The sequence below is a fragment of the Corvus brachyrhynchos genome, unplaced genomic scaffold, assembly GCF_000691975.1.
Source record: "Corvus brachyrhynchos isolate BGI_N302 unplaced genomic scaffold, ASM69197v1 scaffold101, whole genome shotgun sequence".
In the NCBI taxonomy this organism is placed as follows: domain Eukaryota; kingdom Metazoa; phylum Chordata; class Aves; order Passeriformes; family Corvidae; genus Corvus; species Corvus brachyrhynchos.
In genome coordinates this window covers 5,182,185-5,198,136 of record NW_008237239.1, presented here as the reverse complement: position 1 = coordinate 5,198,136, position 15,952 = coordinate 5,182,185, and the positions used below count along the sequence as shown (strand labels likewise).

At 37.9% G+C, this 15,952-nt stretch overlaps 3 protein-coding genes across 9 annotated transcripts in view; 1 reads left to right on the top strand and 2 right to left on the bottom strand.

Moving 5' to 3' along the window:
- HENMT1 (HEN1 methyltransferase homolog 1) overlaps nucleotides 1-425 on the bottom strand; it is a 14,573-nt gene extending 14,148 nt beyond the window's left edge. For 2 of the 5 annotated variants that reach the window (XM_017729751.1, XM_008630229.2), the window contains exon 1: nucleotides 59-410. The gene's annotated coding sequence lies outside the window, so the exon portion shown is untranslated. Of the gene's footprint in view, nucleotides 1-58 lie in introns of all 5 variants that reach the window. The other 3 variants (XM_017729753.1, XM_017729754.1, XM_017729752.1) reach the window with 2 other exon arrangements.
- Nucleotides 1-8,966, top strand: part of PRPF38B (pre-mRNA processing factor 38B) — a 12,281-nt gene extending 3,315 nt beyond the window's left edge. The window contains exons 1-6 of one of the 3 annotated variants that reach the window (XM_017729748.1): nucleotides 438-557; nucleotides 3,228-3,296; nucleotides 3,590-3,741; nucleotides 3,825-3,885; nucleotides 6,422-6,645; nucleotides 6,903-8,966. In XM_017729748.1, coding sequence (XP_017585237.1) covers nucleotides 453-557; nucleotides 3,228-3,296; nucleotides 3,590-3,741; nucleotides 3,825-3,885; nucleotides 6,422-6,645; nucleotides 6,903-7,740 — 1,449 coding nt within the window. In that variant the 5' untranslated portion in view covers nucleotides 438-452 and the 3' untranslated portion in view covers nucleotides 7,741-8,966. Of the gene's footprint in view, nucleotides 1-437; nucleotides 558-3,203; nucleotides 3,307-3,589; nucleotides 3,742-3,824; nucleotides 3,886-6,421; nucleotides 6,646-6,902 lie in introns of those variants that run through there. The other 2 variants (XM_017729749.1, XM_017729750.1) reach the window with 2 other exon arrangements.
- A 3,255-nt stretch (nucleotides 8,967-12,221) lies between these two features.
- FNDC7 (fibronectin type III domain containing 7) overlaps nucleotides 12,222-15,952 on the bottom strand; it is a 12,191-nt gene continuing 8,460 nt past the window's right edge. The window contains 4 exon segments of the mRNA XM_017729747.1: nucleotides 12,222-13,232; nucleotides 13,767-13,796; nucleotides 14,386-14,646; nucleotides 15,206-15,460. Of these exon segments, the coding sequence (XP_017585236.1) occupies nucleotides 13,195-13,232; nucleotides 13,767-13,796; nucleotides 14,386-14,646; nucleotides 15,206-15,460 (584 nt within the window). The 3' untranslated portion in view covers nucleotides 12,222-13,194.

The following is a 15,952-nucleotide window of genomic DNA, read 5'->3' as shown; positions in this document are numbered from 1 at the left end:
CTTTTCGCCCCTTATCTTGCAGTGAGGTATGGGAGTAAATATCGGTTGTGTTGCTTACCTGGGGGTATCCAAGGCTCTGCCTTCTCTGCCTCCCCAAAGAGGCGTGTTCCGCCGTCGGATTTGGAATTGCGGAGCTGTAAATTAGGTTTGAAGAGGGCAGCGTGAGCCGGGGCGGTGGGGGCGAAATGGCCGTCTAAGGGCTGCGCCTTCAGCCGGAGAGAGCGGGGAGGGCGCAGATCTGCTGGCGCTGCCAGAGAGACCAGCCCTCCTCGCAGCATGGAGCTGCCAGCACGCCGTGTAACCACACAGAAGGGATGGTGGTGACCGTAGGTGTCTGCGTGTGGCTTTCATTCGCAGTTCCAGGTTAGGATTCCCTCCTCCATAACTCAGCTTACAACTTAACGAGTTCCTTTTAATGCTTCTCTTGGCGTTAGGTAGGATGTGATGGGGAGATGAATGGTCTGTACCAGGGCACCTATGTCTCGGTTCTTGTTTTGTTAGCAGGATTGAATCAGTTTTGCACCGAGGCTTCCATCAAGCCACTCTCCCAGGTAGAGGTATGCATAATTAATGCTAATCGACGCAGCCACTTTCTTTGTTCTGATAACGAGACCAAAATTTAGAGAATTCAAGCTTAGATAATTCAGTTAGTCACCTGTGCTTTGGTCGCTATTGGCATATTTTTTCAGGTGAATTCATTTTGCTCGATAATGTTATTGTGTCAGCTGGTGGGTTTCAGTATATTTGAAATAAATTTTTAAAAAAGCAAAGGTAGCCTTTTTGTCTCATTTATCCAAGCCAAATCAAGTTACTTAAGGCGCTATAATTGTGGAAAATAACTCCACCACAGTGTGTTGAGATTTTTGGCAGTTTGAGTTTACTTATGCTACTGTTTTTCCACTTAATGATAGCGTTTCTCTGCCTGTGCTCTGTCATTTGGAGCTGTTTCTTTATTTCTCCTAATACTTACTGTAGCATATATTGTCGACAGCATTTTTCCAGTGAGAGACTTACGACTATCTGAATGGAAAGTGGCAGAGTTTACTTATGCAACTGATTTTTAGAGCTGAAAAAATTATAAAAGAAACATATTTTCAGAAAATTCGAGATCTTACTCTATTTTTAAAGTGAACCCCTTCAGATGCACTAAAAACTATTTTATGTGATTTGTCATCTTTTTACTGATGGAGCTCAGCAGCAGTAGGTCAAATAGTTCATTTGCATGTCTTACTGTTTCATTCCCAAAGTGGTTTTGTCTTGAATTTGGGAAGAATTTTGACATGGCATTAAAAATCTGCATATTGATCTGATTTGTTTCCTGAACTTGACAGTTACTGACTCAAAACTGCATGCTAAATAAAGAGAAAACTCAGTCCCTTACTCACTCATGAGTAATGGCTGTGAGGGAGAAGATAACCTGATGGTTAAGCTGCTTCATTGATATTAAGAAGATTTGAATTCTCTTCATGTTTTAAGATTGCTGAATAATTGCTGTGGGGTTTTTTGTTAGCTGTTTGGTTTTTTTTTTAATGAGTGTGATACCCATCATAGCAGCTGTATTTTCAAGTGTATTTGTCTGTCTTTGAGAAACAAGTGGCTCTTCTAGAAAATTTTAGAGTGCTGGGGGCTGGATTATCAGGAAAGGTGATTGTAAGTCACACAGGCAGCTAGTGATAAGGACCATCTTTGAAGATGTGGACTGTGTCCAGATATTTGAATTAATTCACTTGTAATTCTGGGCTCCTGTTTCAGTTCTGTGTCTGCAAAGTGCAGGACTTCCTCTTTCTTTATCCCTGACCCTAACACCATGTGCATGTCTTCAGCTTCATTTCGTCTGTGTATTTCCAACAAGTTAAGCATGCACAGCAGTCTTTGTGGGATCAAAACTTTAAATATGCCTTTTTAAAATGAATATTGTTTTCAGCGTTTTGTTATTTGCTTGTATTAATTGATACCTGTCAAAACCAGCATGTTCAGATTGACTGTAACTAGTTTTAAAAGTCGAAGACTAGAATTTTGTGGTAGTGTTATACTCGATTTTTTGACTAAAAAATACTTTTCCTTTCCTTTGAGAGGCAATACTATATAACCAGAAGGTTATGCAATATTATTTATTTAGTATTTGTCAACTTCTCATGGTAATAGTGCAGGAAGTCATAGTGGATTTTGAATTCTACAGTATTGGCATCTCTCATATTTCCTGTTTGGCAAAGACAGCAACTATAAAAAACGCAAACAAAGTTCAGTAACTTCTGCTTTTAGTGTATATCTGATGTCATGTGATTGTGTACATAATTGGTTTTATTTAATATATTGTTAAAGAATCTTAATTTGTGAGGTGCTGTATAATGTGAACTCTTATTCCCAATCCAGTGTAGCACCACTGTATCCTTTTTTGTCTTTTACATACATTTTAAGTTGATTTGTTTAGGAAATATACTTGTTTATTGAGCCAGATATTGCTTCTCTGAATTTCAGAATTTCAAACGTATGATAGGCAGTTAGGTGGTTCTGAGCTTGTTTATGACTCGTTATTGTCAAGTTTTAGGAATGGTGTTGATTAACTGTGTTTGTGCACTCATCCCTAAATGTATCTCACAAGATTTGACTTGGGCAAATTTTACTTGTTTGTACTTAGGAATCATTTTATCTAAGAATGACTTTTAGACTGCAGTCTAAAAGAAAAAAACATTGACTTTATGTTAAAATACTACCCTTGATAAACATTTTTCTTTTGTCCTAATAGCAAGTGATAAAGAAGAGAAATATCTAGCTAAGTTCACTTCAGAAATGAGACTTAGGAATGACTGTATATTTTGACTTCTGTAGCTGTCATCAGCAGTTATCACTAAACTTGTAAGGAGGTGGTTTAAATAAAGGCAGTTGTTTAATCACCCAAGGAAATAGTAATGATGGGGTTTAGTCATAAAGCATTTGAAAGTGTGTGGAATATAGAATAAGCATGGATGTTTCCTTTGGGGTTACGGGATTTGTTTTAAATCTCATTCAAGATTTTGGCTGTAATTTCTTAATGTGGTAATTTAAAAAGCCAAGTGCTTTGCTTTAATGACAAAGCAGACTTGATCTTGAATTTGCTAGAAGACAGTCTTTTAAGATTGGTTTAGGATATCCACTGTTAAATCAGGCTTTTATAGGCACCTAAACGTTATGGAGATTGTAACTGTACTTTTCTTTCTTTCCTTCTGTCCTCCACCTCACCCTTTCAGGTTACCCATGTTGAACCATGGGAAAAGGGCAGCAGAAAAACAGCAGGCCAGACAGGGATGTGTGGAGGGGTAAGTAGAAGTACGTGCCTTCTTAAATTTTTCTGTCTGGTAAATAACTTTCCCAAGCATAGATAAAATATGCTTGTATGTTGGCTCAGCCTCTAGTTGTAAAATATTATTACAAAGAGTAGATATATTCTTCTTGCTTCCAAAGCTGTGGATGTAAGTAGTATTACTTTTTTCACATAGCTTTGTTTGTCGGTTTAGATTTTATCCTGTGTTAGTTCTTATATTCTTTTGTAGGTTCGGGATAATGTCTTTATGACTTTCTACATCCTCACCTAACTTTCTGCTTTTGAAAGGTGCGTGGTGTTGGAACTGGAGGAATTGTGTCTACTGCCTTTTGTCTACTCTACAAATTATTTACACTGAAGCTCACTCGTAAGCAAGTGATGGGCCTTATCACTCATACAGACTCCCCATATATTAGGGCTCTTGGATTTATGTATATTAGGTAAGTATCAATATCATCAACTAAAGACTGATCTGGTATGCAGAAAGCTGTATTAAAATTTTACATTGTTTTTGTGCTTAAAGGTACACACAGCCACCTACAGATCTATGGGACTGGTTTGAATCCTTTCTTGATGATGAAGAGGTATGTCGGCGAGGGTAATAATTTGTTTTCTTTTGTTTCTTTTCACGTTACTACTTTAGGTTTAAACGTTTCTTGATAGGGTTTTCTGTAGTTTGAATGTTACAATGGTATGTTCTTGTCTACATTATGTACATTAATTAGTGCAGGAAACAGGTTTGAGCTGGAACCTGGGTTATTTCTCTTAGATTTCAAAGATCTAACAGATTTTTTTCATTGGTTAAGATGTTACTGTGTCAGATTTACAAAGCCATGTGGAACAAGTATACTGAATCAGAGTGCAGACAGCAGGCTGTGTGAATGTGTCTTCTCAGTGTTTTTTAAAATCATAGTTACTTTTAGGTAAGGTGTAATAAGTCATGAAAGTGCTAAATTTATATTATCTGTTTATTACTGGGATGGGGGAATTGATGCTTACATGAAAGAGTGGGAACTATACAGTGGAAACCAGCATTCACGTTGGAAAGTACTGCCAAAAAGCTCTATGGTTAGTCTTCATGTCCTGGGATAACTAACTAAACCCAGGATTTCTTCAGAGGAGAAACAAAAAGCCTGATTACTGCATAAGGTGGCATTATTTCTGGAGCCTTAATGTCTTTGTTAATGGGGCAGATAAGGAGATGTGGGTTGCTAACCAAAGAAGTTCAGTAAAGAGGCTATGTTATTATGCAGTCTGATAGGAGAATACCTTTAGGATCCTAGTCCTGATTCACTGTTTGGAGAAACAGTAGAGAGCTGGTGGGTGAGGTTTTTTGGGCTATGAAGTTGAATACACAGTCTGCTACATACTGCTGCAATTTGTATTTATTGAGCAGGAAGGATCACTTTGCCATCTTCACTGTGACTGTAGGCATCTATTTGAAGAAATTTCAAATGTTGTAGTTGTAAATGATGTCCAAATACTGGTATTAAAAATAGTGTTAATTATACCTGTATCTGACTGCAATGCAGTATATTTATTTTAAACAGCTTCTTTCATGCTAAGTATCAAAAACACTGTGCAAAGGAAGCAGCTGGTAATTTCAGGTAAACCTGTGCTATAGTAGATTTTTAATAAAAATGAAACCAAATTTGACTCTTGCTTGAATCACTGTAATGTCCCCAGGTGGGGTTAACTAATATGAACTCTCCTCTGTAACATTGGACTGTATTTTGTGAGAAGGATTGGGGTGGCTTCATACACAGGGTCCCACAAAGTCAATTCTAGGGACAGTAAAGCAGTCACAAGTACAATGCATTATGCAGGTCCTAACTGGTTCATTATTCTAAGCTCTTTTTTTAGTTCATACATTTCAGTTCTTGCAGATACTGGTTATCAAGATGTGTTTATTTCTTGTTGTTTAAAATCTCCCAATATATTTTTGGAATTAGTGTTTCTTTCCTGGCTGCTATCAGTAGCTTTGCCTTATGTAGAAAAACTGCTTGGGGCTGCTTAAGTTTCTTACCAGTCCTGGTCAAGCTCAATAGGATGAAGCAAATTTTTATATATGGAACTATTTAAACCTACAGGATTTTTTTTTTCCCTCCAGTTCTTAAATATGTGGAAGCAGTTCATCTTTTGTCATGCTGCTATGAAAACCTTCCCAGGATACAGAGTTACTTTTCAAAATGCTTCTTATGTTTATTTTGTTTAACTGTACGTACTCTCCAGGTGCTACGTTTAACTCCTCTTTTTCTTCTTTAGATCTCTGCAGCGATTATATTTGGAAAAACTGTATATCTGAACACTTAAATGTGTGTGAGTGCAAGCAGTTTTACGTTCAGATTTTCTCTTCCTGTTTAGATAACAAATCTCACTTTCCTTGTGTGCTTGCACTATAGGTTTGGGACTGACAATAGCTGACTAACATGTCCTGAGCTGTGAGAGGGCATAGCAAGAAGGCCTTCATGCGGTAATGACCCTTTTCAGAGACAATGGTCATCATGGATTATGCGTTTCCAATTATTTGTTCATTTATTTATTTTTTTACATATTTCTAAATTAGAAACCTCACTGCTTCATGGCAGTTGGTTTGCTATTGCTTCCAATTCTGTTAGGATGCCATTTTGTACTAGAGGTTTTTCTGTGATCATTTTTAGATAGGCAATGATGTAGTTCATAAATGATTTAGGCCACAGGGTTGGGTATGATGGTACACAGTTGTACATCCACAAAATGGAGTATTAAATGTAGTTTCAGAGGACTTCTCAACTTTGTGGCATTTAAATACAATGCAAGATCATACCATATAACCAGACTGTGTAAGGGGATTTTGCGTTAATCTCTTCATCGACAGTCCCTTACCATCCAGATGGCTGCAGGATTAGTATGTGCCTGCATGCATATATATTAAGTCCCATTCCCTATCGTTAACATTCTGCCAAATCCAAAGGGTGCAGAGTTTGAATTTTTCTAAGGAAATGTACTAGAATATGAGACAAGTAAACTTTCATAATCATGAGACTTCAATAGGACAGTAATGTAGCAGCATTTTTTTTTTTTTTAAATCAGTAAAGAGTATTTTTGACCATCAGGATATTTTTTGCTTGTATTTTGCAGGACCTGGATGTCAAGGCAGGTGGGGGTTGCGTTATGACCATAGGGGAGATGCTTCGTTCCTTCCTCACTAAGCTTGAATGGTTTTCCACGTTGTTTCCAAGAATTCCTGTGCCAGTCCAGAAAGCCATTGACCAGCAAATTAAAAGCAGACCTAGAAAAATCAAGAAAGATGGCAAGGAGGGGATGGAAGAAATAGACCGGCATGCAGAACGTAGACGTTCAAGGTCATACAACCATTATTTTAAAAATGAATGTTAAAAGTTTGATACTGAACTACTTATTACCAGCAACATGTTGTCTTTTCACTGAGATAGGTTTTAAGGCAACAGTTTATGGATGCTAGTGGATTAAAATAATCAGATGATATTTGGTATTCAAGATTAAATACAGGCTGTGTATGTAAAGTATAAATTGGAAAGGAAAGAGGGTCTCTTAACTTTTGAAGGAGGTGTTTCACATAGAATATCTTCTATTTTAAAAGGTCTCCTAGACCAAGATCGATCAGTCCCAGGAGGTCTCCCAGAAGATCGAGAAGCAGAAGTCACCATCGGGAAGGCCATGGATCATCTAGTTTTGATAGAGAACTAGAAAGAGAAAGAGAACGGCAGAGATTAGAACGCGAAGCAAAGGAGAGAGAAAAAGAAAGGCGGAGATCTCGAAGTACTGATCGCTCACTAGAACGGAGGCGAAGCAGAAGCAGGGACAGATACAGAAGCCGGAGTCGAAGTCGTGACAGGAAAGGAGATAGAAGAGACAGGGATAGGGAGCGAGAGAAAGAAAATGAACGGAGTCGGAAAAAAGAGAGAGATTATGATAAGGAAAGAGATCGCTCTAGAGAAAGGTCAAAAGAAAGGAAAAGTAAGGGTGACACAGAGGAGAGAAGACACAAGGATGACAAAGATGAGAAGAAACACCGTGACGACAAGAGGGATTCCAAGAAAGAGAGAAAGCATAGTAGAAGTCGAAGCCGGGAAAGAAAGCATAGGAGTAGGAGCCGAAGCAGGAACACAGGTAAGCGCAGCAGAAGCAGAAGCAAAGAAAAATCAAGTAAACATAAAAATGAAAATAAGGAGAAGTCAAATAAACGAAGTAGAAGTAGAAGCAGAGGAAGAACAGATAGTGTTGAGAAGTCCAGAAAACGAGATCAGAGTCCCAGCAAAGAAAAATCTAGGAAGCGTAGCAGAAGCAAAGAACGTTCCCACAAACATGATCACAGTGATAGCAAGGACCATTCTGACAAACATGATCGTCGAAGGAGCCAAAGTACAGAACGAGAGAGCCAAGAAAAGCAACAGAAAAACAAAGATGAGACTCTGTGAATTCTTTCAGAAGTGGATCACATTGAATCCTATAAATGTTTGATTAAATCCTGCTTATTTTTTCTTAAAGTTGAGATTGTGCAGTAGTTGATGAGCACTCTTCTCCAACCTCCCTCTAGGCTGCAGATTGTCATTTCCTATTTTGGGTAGGGAAGTGCCTTTGTAAACCCATTCAATGCATTGACGGTTTCAAACCATTTGTTTAGTTTAATTTGTAATGCAGAGATTGTTCTTGCATTTTTATTGTTCAGATGTTTCTGAAATGTACAGTCTGTACATATGTCCTGAAAATGTTTTAATTCCTTTGGCATGGTTGCCATGTTGGTTAAATTTGTATGAGGCAATAAACTGCCACTAATTATACTTTCCTTTTGTAGACGTGGAATTATGGTTTGTATCCTGAAGTTAGCATGGCTGTGCTTTCCATAATAGTATGGCTTTTAGGGATGGATCTGGAATGTGTATTATAGCTGAGATATTTATGTGTGTACGATGTACATTGAGGGCTGCAGATTTAGAACTAACATTTATGTCCACTGTACCTGCTGTTTTGTCCAAAGCTTTTAAAATGTATTATGTTGATCACCAGTGGTGTTAAATTGAGTGGACTTTCAGATATAGTGGTTTTGATGCAAGGATTTAGATTGTGTTGGGGCTTGTTTAGTAATTCTGTAGAAAGGCTACCTCAAGCGGACACTGTAAAGGTTGACGGATGAGTACCGTAGCCATCTATGCATTTTATTTGTTTGAAAAAAAATCCATGTAAGCTTTTTTTTTTTTTTTTAAAAACACAGTTTATCCATTTGTGGTCCTTTAATGTTTTTAATCAGCAGCTGCACGCTGTCCTTTATGATAATCCTGGGCTAATAAAGGCATTTAAGATGGGAAGAGGGAGGTAGGAAGAAGAAAAATATTACAAAGGATTTAAGTTTCAAGCTTCCAAAGCATTTTTATAAGTGTAAACATTTAAAATAAGAATTAACTGATAGCATCCTTTTTTAATTCATATTTTCTACAAATAGTAAAGATCACAGTTTGTGCTGAACATTTCATCTGGCAGATTTTTTTTTTTAAACAGGTTGTTAGAAGCAAAAACCAAAATGCGTTATAGAAAAAGATCGTATCTTTAAAGTCCAAGTCTATTTGATAGATTATTCTGATGACTTGTATACTAAGTGAGGAGAACCATCTGGAATAAACTCTCAATTAATTCCTTTGTATTGTCAGCTTTTGCCTGCACGTTCATTGCCAGTTAAAGAGTGCTTTAGTTCTTCCATGTTTTATTTTCAGATAAAGTGACACTTTGTACAAATAAGGGATTTTATGTAATAAGTAACTTACAATGAAGATGTAGGAAACAAAAGAAATGCAGCAGCCCCAAAATAGGAAGAACATGAAGTGGGACTTAATCGTGAAGTGACCTGGAGGTAGAAATAAAATATTTGTGTCTTTTTTGTTTCTGTGTGATGCAGGTCATCTAGGCATATTTCATTTTAAACATCGAAGAGAATCAGTGTTCTGACTTCTAACAATATACTTCATTCCACAGTATTCCAAGAAGCAAACTTTTTTCTTCCTCCCTGCTCTTCCTGTTTTCTGAGCTGTTACAGTCTTCCCTTTATCACCACGATCCTTATTAATCAAAATTTTTTGCGACTGAGGTTGTTACAGTATTGTCTGTTTATATTTGTGTTACCTGATTTTAAATCAGCTTGAAACAAAACTTAAGCTTCAACAAATTCATTCACTTGCAGCGTTAAACTGAAATACTGAGCTTTCATTTAATATTGAAGAAAAAAAGAAATACCTTGTCTAGTAGATTACTAGAACTGTCTCTGCAGTCTGCCAAGGGATTGCATGGATTCTGTCCAAACAGTGAGGACAACTTTTAATTTATCTTGTTTGTGTCTAGAGGGTTTCTTTTGGCCTTGTTTTTAACCTTCAGTATGTTCTTGGGCAGAGAGGCTGCAAAACCAGTGTTTTGTCAGGGAAAACAGATTACTGATTTCCAGTTGTTCCTTCAGGGCTCCTCCTCCTCTTCTGCCACTGTTGGGCAATACAGTGAAAGAATGGTTTATTTGCAGGAAAAAATACAGGTATTTGAGAGACAATCTTTGACCTGAAAGTGGAGAAGCACTGTCTCGCTACAACAAAGATGGTGAACATATTGATACAGCTTGTGCAAAGACTGGCCTGTGTCAGTATCTCTTTACAAGTGCAGTAATTTGAGGACTGTGCTTTTATTTTCCAACAAGCAGTCCTTTTGACCTTTGGATTTAACATGATTGATATTAGTACTTGAGTGTAATGGACAGCACAATATTCACTGCCAACCAAGACCCATGAAAATTACTTGAACCAAGACACCCGTCTGACATTATCCTTGGGATTTACTGTCATACAGCTCTTTGGTTTGTATCCAGGGACTCTTAATTCCTTTTTGTCTTTCTGATGCCATTTTATTTTATGTGCCCTTCCTTAAAGCCAGGAGGTACTGTGCAGGGCTGTGAAAGCAGCTCTGATGAGCAGGGGTAAGCTAGTGGAGGTGCTAGTGCTGCCCACTCCGATGTGGTTGCTACAGTGCAGTACAGCTGCGCTGGACATTCATCTTGGGGGCATTAGAAGAAAATTTCTGCCAATTGTAGTTGGAGGAGCTCTGGTTGCAGAGCTGTTGTCCCACAGTGTGCACTCACTCTTCAGTTCTCAGGGTAAAATGACCATGACTGAAGCACTATGAACCCAAAATTTCCATAGTATGCCGCATGTCCATAATAGCCTAGCTGGGATAGTTACCTTGTGAAGCCTCATCTGTCTTCGAAATTTCCTGTGGCTCCAACACTAAGTACTGGAATAGTAATATTTATAGCCTCCTACAGTATACGAGCTCTCCTCTTTGGGGGAACCTGAAGAAATTTGATGAATTCTGCTGGCTGTAGTAGATGTTTGAGCCTTTTCCCCCACTCTGAAGCGCGAATGTAGCTTTACGTATGGATGGCCACCAGCTATCAAGCAGGGTAAAACAGCATTTAAATGCCTCTCGATGTTTTGCAATGATGTCATTGTATCTCCTTTTTACTCTTCACCAGCAATAGTTAGATGTGGTAGAACACTTTTTAAATCTCAGTAAATTTGGGTCAAATCTGAAATCAGCTGAAGGGTAGATTTTTCCAGTTCCTTCAGTGGATTGAAAACAACCTAAGTTTTGAGCTATTACTTCTGTGTCAGATACAATTAAAAATAATGTGTATTTTGAATAATATACTTTTTATTTTTGCAAGTGTTCATATTTGTGTAATTTCAACTAATACATCTTTACTATTACACATTGAATTTAATTTTTTTAAGTAAGCATTAATGAAGGCATCTACTGTGAAATAACCTGTACAAGTGATTTCAGAGATACTGCTCTGAAAACATGCATTTTAGCGTATCGATGTGCTGCCGCCTTTCACATCTTCAACAGGAATTTTCTTGGTTCTCAAGTCTTCTTTCAAGAGGTTTGTGGGATTGGGTTGCTTGGAGTTTTTTGGTAGGATTTTTGTTTCATTGGTTGGTTGAGAATTTTATTGCTTGGGGGTTTTTTGCTTCATATAAATAAATAGGATAGAAACAGCATCTATAAAAACACTACATCTAATTGTCCTATCCTGTGATCTGAAGTCAGCATGACCCATAAAAGTGTATTTACCTCAGTCTGGAGAGAACCTGCAACCAATCCTGACCAAATGTTTTAATCAGCTCACTGAATGCCAGTGCTGTTTCACATATCAGCAGTGTTAAGTATGAGACAATTTTATTAGACAATGTCTAATGCCTGAGTAACAACGCTTCCGACTTACACACTGCCACAGTAGGTGGTGTGTATCTGGCTCTGTTTCATTGCTTTTCTTTTCCTCCCTGTTTTGCTAATTGTGTACATCTGCTACCCACATTTTTAGAGCTGAATCAATGTGTTTTTTCTTGGAATCGTGACTCCTCTTCAGCTTTTTGCCTTTTTTTTTCCCCCCAACAGACATGTAAATAATACATTCTGATACAGTTACACTTCTTTTCAGTGGCAAAAGTGAGAGGAGCTGATTCAAAAAGTACTACAGCATCGTGATGTTTGTAGTGTGTAATTGAGATGTTAAGGCCTGTATGCCAGGGAGAATTAAGAGAACATACACCAACAGTTTAGAGTGGCTTAAAGTACTTTAGAGTTACTATTAGAGCATGGAATTAGCAGAATTGCTGAGGTCAAAAAAAGTAGTTTGAGGCTTGAATTTGGTTGCAAAAGAAACCAATTACTTTAGATCTCTGAAAACCCAGTTAAACACACGGTAGTGACAGTGTTTGGCAATGATGTCTGCAAAGAAGAAATCTTTAAATAGAACCCTCAAGGAAGAAAGCAGTTTAATTTTTTATTCAGTGAGAAATAAAACCAACTTTTATTAACTAATGCATGGCAGTTTTAAATGTTTCCTAAAGAAAGACTTCTTAGATTGTGACTAAATGCAGATCATTTTCCAAGAAGCAGCATATAATTCTTGAGCCATCTACAAGCAATTTACTGAAGCGTGAGATTCCCGTGAGATTTTGTGCAAGTGATCAGAAGCATTGGCTGAGATACCTAATACCTAGTGTGTCCTCTGAAGAAAGGCAATTTCCAGAATGGATAGTGTCTGTTTTTATAAACTGAAGATAGTGTTAAAAACCCTGTTGTCTTTGGATACCTTTATACACATCAACTTCTGAAGGCTGTGTTAGAATACACATGTGTTTGTAGAACCATTGACCTTAAACTTTGCTTTCGAAGTCAACTGAGAAAGTAACCACTGTGGAGTATGAGAGAAGGTCCTGCCTGGATTAGGTCTCACATATGGCTAGGTGTTCAACTTCCCTCCTTCCAGTCCTCAAGCAGCTGTGAATGTTGCAGTTAAGAACAGATGTGTCTTTCCAGCTTCAGGAGAGAAAAGACTGAAAAGAACATTTAGGGAGAATGGTGCTCTGAACAACCTTAACATCCAGGATAGCAGTAGGTGAGCAGCAGCAAAAAGGAGATCAGCCTTAGAGGGGAAAAAAGCAGCAGTGCTTTCTTGCCATCTGTCTGAGATAGGAGCAGAAAATAGTCTAGAACACCGGGAGAAGGTAAATGAGTGCTGAAGAGTATTTTAATTGGATTTTAAGGGCGTTTCTGGGGAACTATAGCATAGTGAAGTGAAGGCTTAATGAAGGGAAAGAAGGTTGTTACAAATGGAGAAAAGGACAGATCAGTAGTGATAGTAGGAGCAGACGAGATTTCAGAGGTAAATATGATGGATTTTAACAAACCGCTTATGCTTATGATATACAGGTCTGGTGAAGCATAACCCTCCAATCCCAAAGATTTAATCAACAGGAAAAGTTTGATTCATACATTCTAATATGAATTGCCATTCTTATAACTCACCTTCTTATCTGAACCAGAATTTTCATCTAGATGTGTTTTGCATTGCTCTTTCCTCTATAAATCACTGTAAAAGAATTTGGAAATTAAGACTGTTCCATTAATGAAAAGCAACTGTCTTGAGAAATTTTTGTTTCAGTGGCTGCTTTTGAAGTTGTTTCTAGCAGTTTGCATAGGCAAATATAGCACAAGACTATCCTGTTGAAACCCCAGAAGAAATAAGGTGGAATAGATTGAGGTAAGGCACTCTTTTTTTTTTTTTTTGCTTTTTTTTTTTTCCTTTTTGAAAATAGAAAGCAGAAGTGCCACCTAGCTTCATTTGTAATGGGATATGGCGAGGCTGTAAAAGATAAACCTGCCTTTTATTATGTGCTATCAGATGAATAAGTGTTGTGACCATGCATGATAGTATGCAGGCCACAATATAGTTTTTTTAAAATCATACATTATAAGATGGGGGGAGGGGGTGAGACAAACCTGCATAACACTACCAGAAGCCTTGACTATCAAATTTATACGCTATATGCATCTTATTTGAAGTTACATGATGCAAAAATATTTTATAAACTTCAGTAATTTTTACTGAATGTACTGCTCTTACCCATTCCAACAGAGCTTCCAGAACAGGTGACTGAAATGACATGAAACAGTAGTACAAATGTTAGGTGTCAGGTTGTAAGCTGGAAAACACTATAGTCTGTAGTATGTAGTCCATCTATACAACCATGCAATACCATCAGATAGCAGTAGTTTTATAATGGATTAAATCTGTGCCCTGGGAAAGGAATCCCTAAGTAATTTCCTCCCCTTTAAACAATTTTTACTTTAAAAATGTGCTTAGGAGTGATTAATTGAAAATATTGATTTGTTTCTTTTAAAAAAAAATCCATAAAACAAAAAGTGCTCATTTATTTGCTTCTACACTCTAACCACTCCTAACCTCCCAAGTGAAAGTTAACTTCTCTATATTCACCAGGATATGGGTGATCCAGTTAAGAGGCACCTGTTTAGGTAAGTGTGCCCAGACCCAAAATGCTGCTGTGAAGTTCCCACCACAGATATTGCAGGACTGCACCCATAAAGTTTACTCTGCAGTCAACGCCAGAGCAGAAAAGCTCTATTCCATGCCACCTTTACCTGCATAACCTTGGATTGCATTTTAGCCATCTAGCATGCATGGACAAAAAAAAAAAAAAAAGCCCGCTCAAAGAAAATTTTACCTGAATATACTTTTTTAGGACAAAATGTGAGCTTTGGCTTCTTGTCAGTCACTGGAGCTACCACCACAGTGTAGACATCCCCACAAGGGATCTCAGTGATATCACAGTGACTCAGACCCGAGCTGGGGGTACAGCTGAAATTGCCCTTTGAGCCACGTAAATCAGCGTTGTAGTTTATTGTTTCATCAGAAGCTTGCCAGAACACCCTGATGCTATTGTTGCTGAGTCTGTAGAGCTTCACCCCGGAAGGGCACCAAGCACCTAAGAAAGTAAGAAACATTAATAAGCAAATTTTGTGAACTCACAGTGTATTATAAATTTCTAGAGTGCACTTTAAACCAGATTACTGTGATTACCAGCATTTCAATGAGAAATTATCATTTCATGTAAAGCCAAAATAATTATTGAACTAGGGAAAAAAAGTTTTATTAGAGTCAAATTATAGAGCTGGACTTAATTCAGCTATTGTTTTTACATGTTGGAATATTGTTGCTCTTACCTGGCACAAGGCCTACCTTAGAATGCCCAGAATCCTTTTGAGGTCTGTAAAATTGAATTATGGCATAGCATAATTTAAATTTAAAAACTGTTTCTGGAGCAATATTATTAGAACTTCTTTATAGGGCCAACTGATGGCTGTCATGAGGACAGGTCTTAATTATATGAAAATAATCCAAAGTGCATTTATTTTAAGAGGGAACTGCAGGTTTATTAGCTGTGTGTTGAATTTCAGCTGTGCTATTTTTATGAGAGGAACACCACACAAAGTATGTTGTATATTGTGTGTTTTTCTTCCCAATTGCATTTACAATTTGCTTACTAGAAGAATATCCCTGATAGGTGCAGCCGGATGTCAAACCCGTCTCACTAATGGCTCTCAGAGATACTGTGTAGTTGGTTCCACATGTGATACATCCCAGGAGACAGTAGTTCTGAAGAGTGTGACACTTTGCCTGTCCTTTTGGAGACTCCAGTGTTATTACATATGTCTGTGCACCCATCCCAACAGACCAGCTGATATTGGTTACTGACTGTGTCACTTGAGTAAGTATCAGGTCATTAGGGCAACAAGGAGCTGAAAGAGAACAAAAACTAGAGAAGTGAATTCTGTTTCGTACCTGGAAAATGGAAGGTATTTCGGGGGGTTGCAGGTAGACTAGTACATGATCAAGAGCAAAGGAATGACAAAGTGCATACTTCTCAGGCAAACACCAGCGTGCTGAAAAATAGTTGACTCTGCTTGGCAAGCCTCTAATAAACAGAATGTCAGGATAAGATCAGTTTGTCTCTAACTGTGGGTTATAACCCTGGAATGACATGATTGTTCACCAAGATTCTAAAAATCACTATGATTTTTCATCAGAATATCAGAGTACATCTGTAGTTTAATTAAGCAGGGTCCATGTCTACCCCTCAAGTCATATATCTCAGTCCAGCTCTGTCTCTGCTCAAAGTCTCTTCCTCTACAATGTAGAATAACTGCAGCCAAACTGCCTGTTAAAAATAGACCCTAGTGTATATTAATCTCTGTACTGGGCCTGGGGATTGTCTGGGTAGGTGGTCGAGG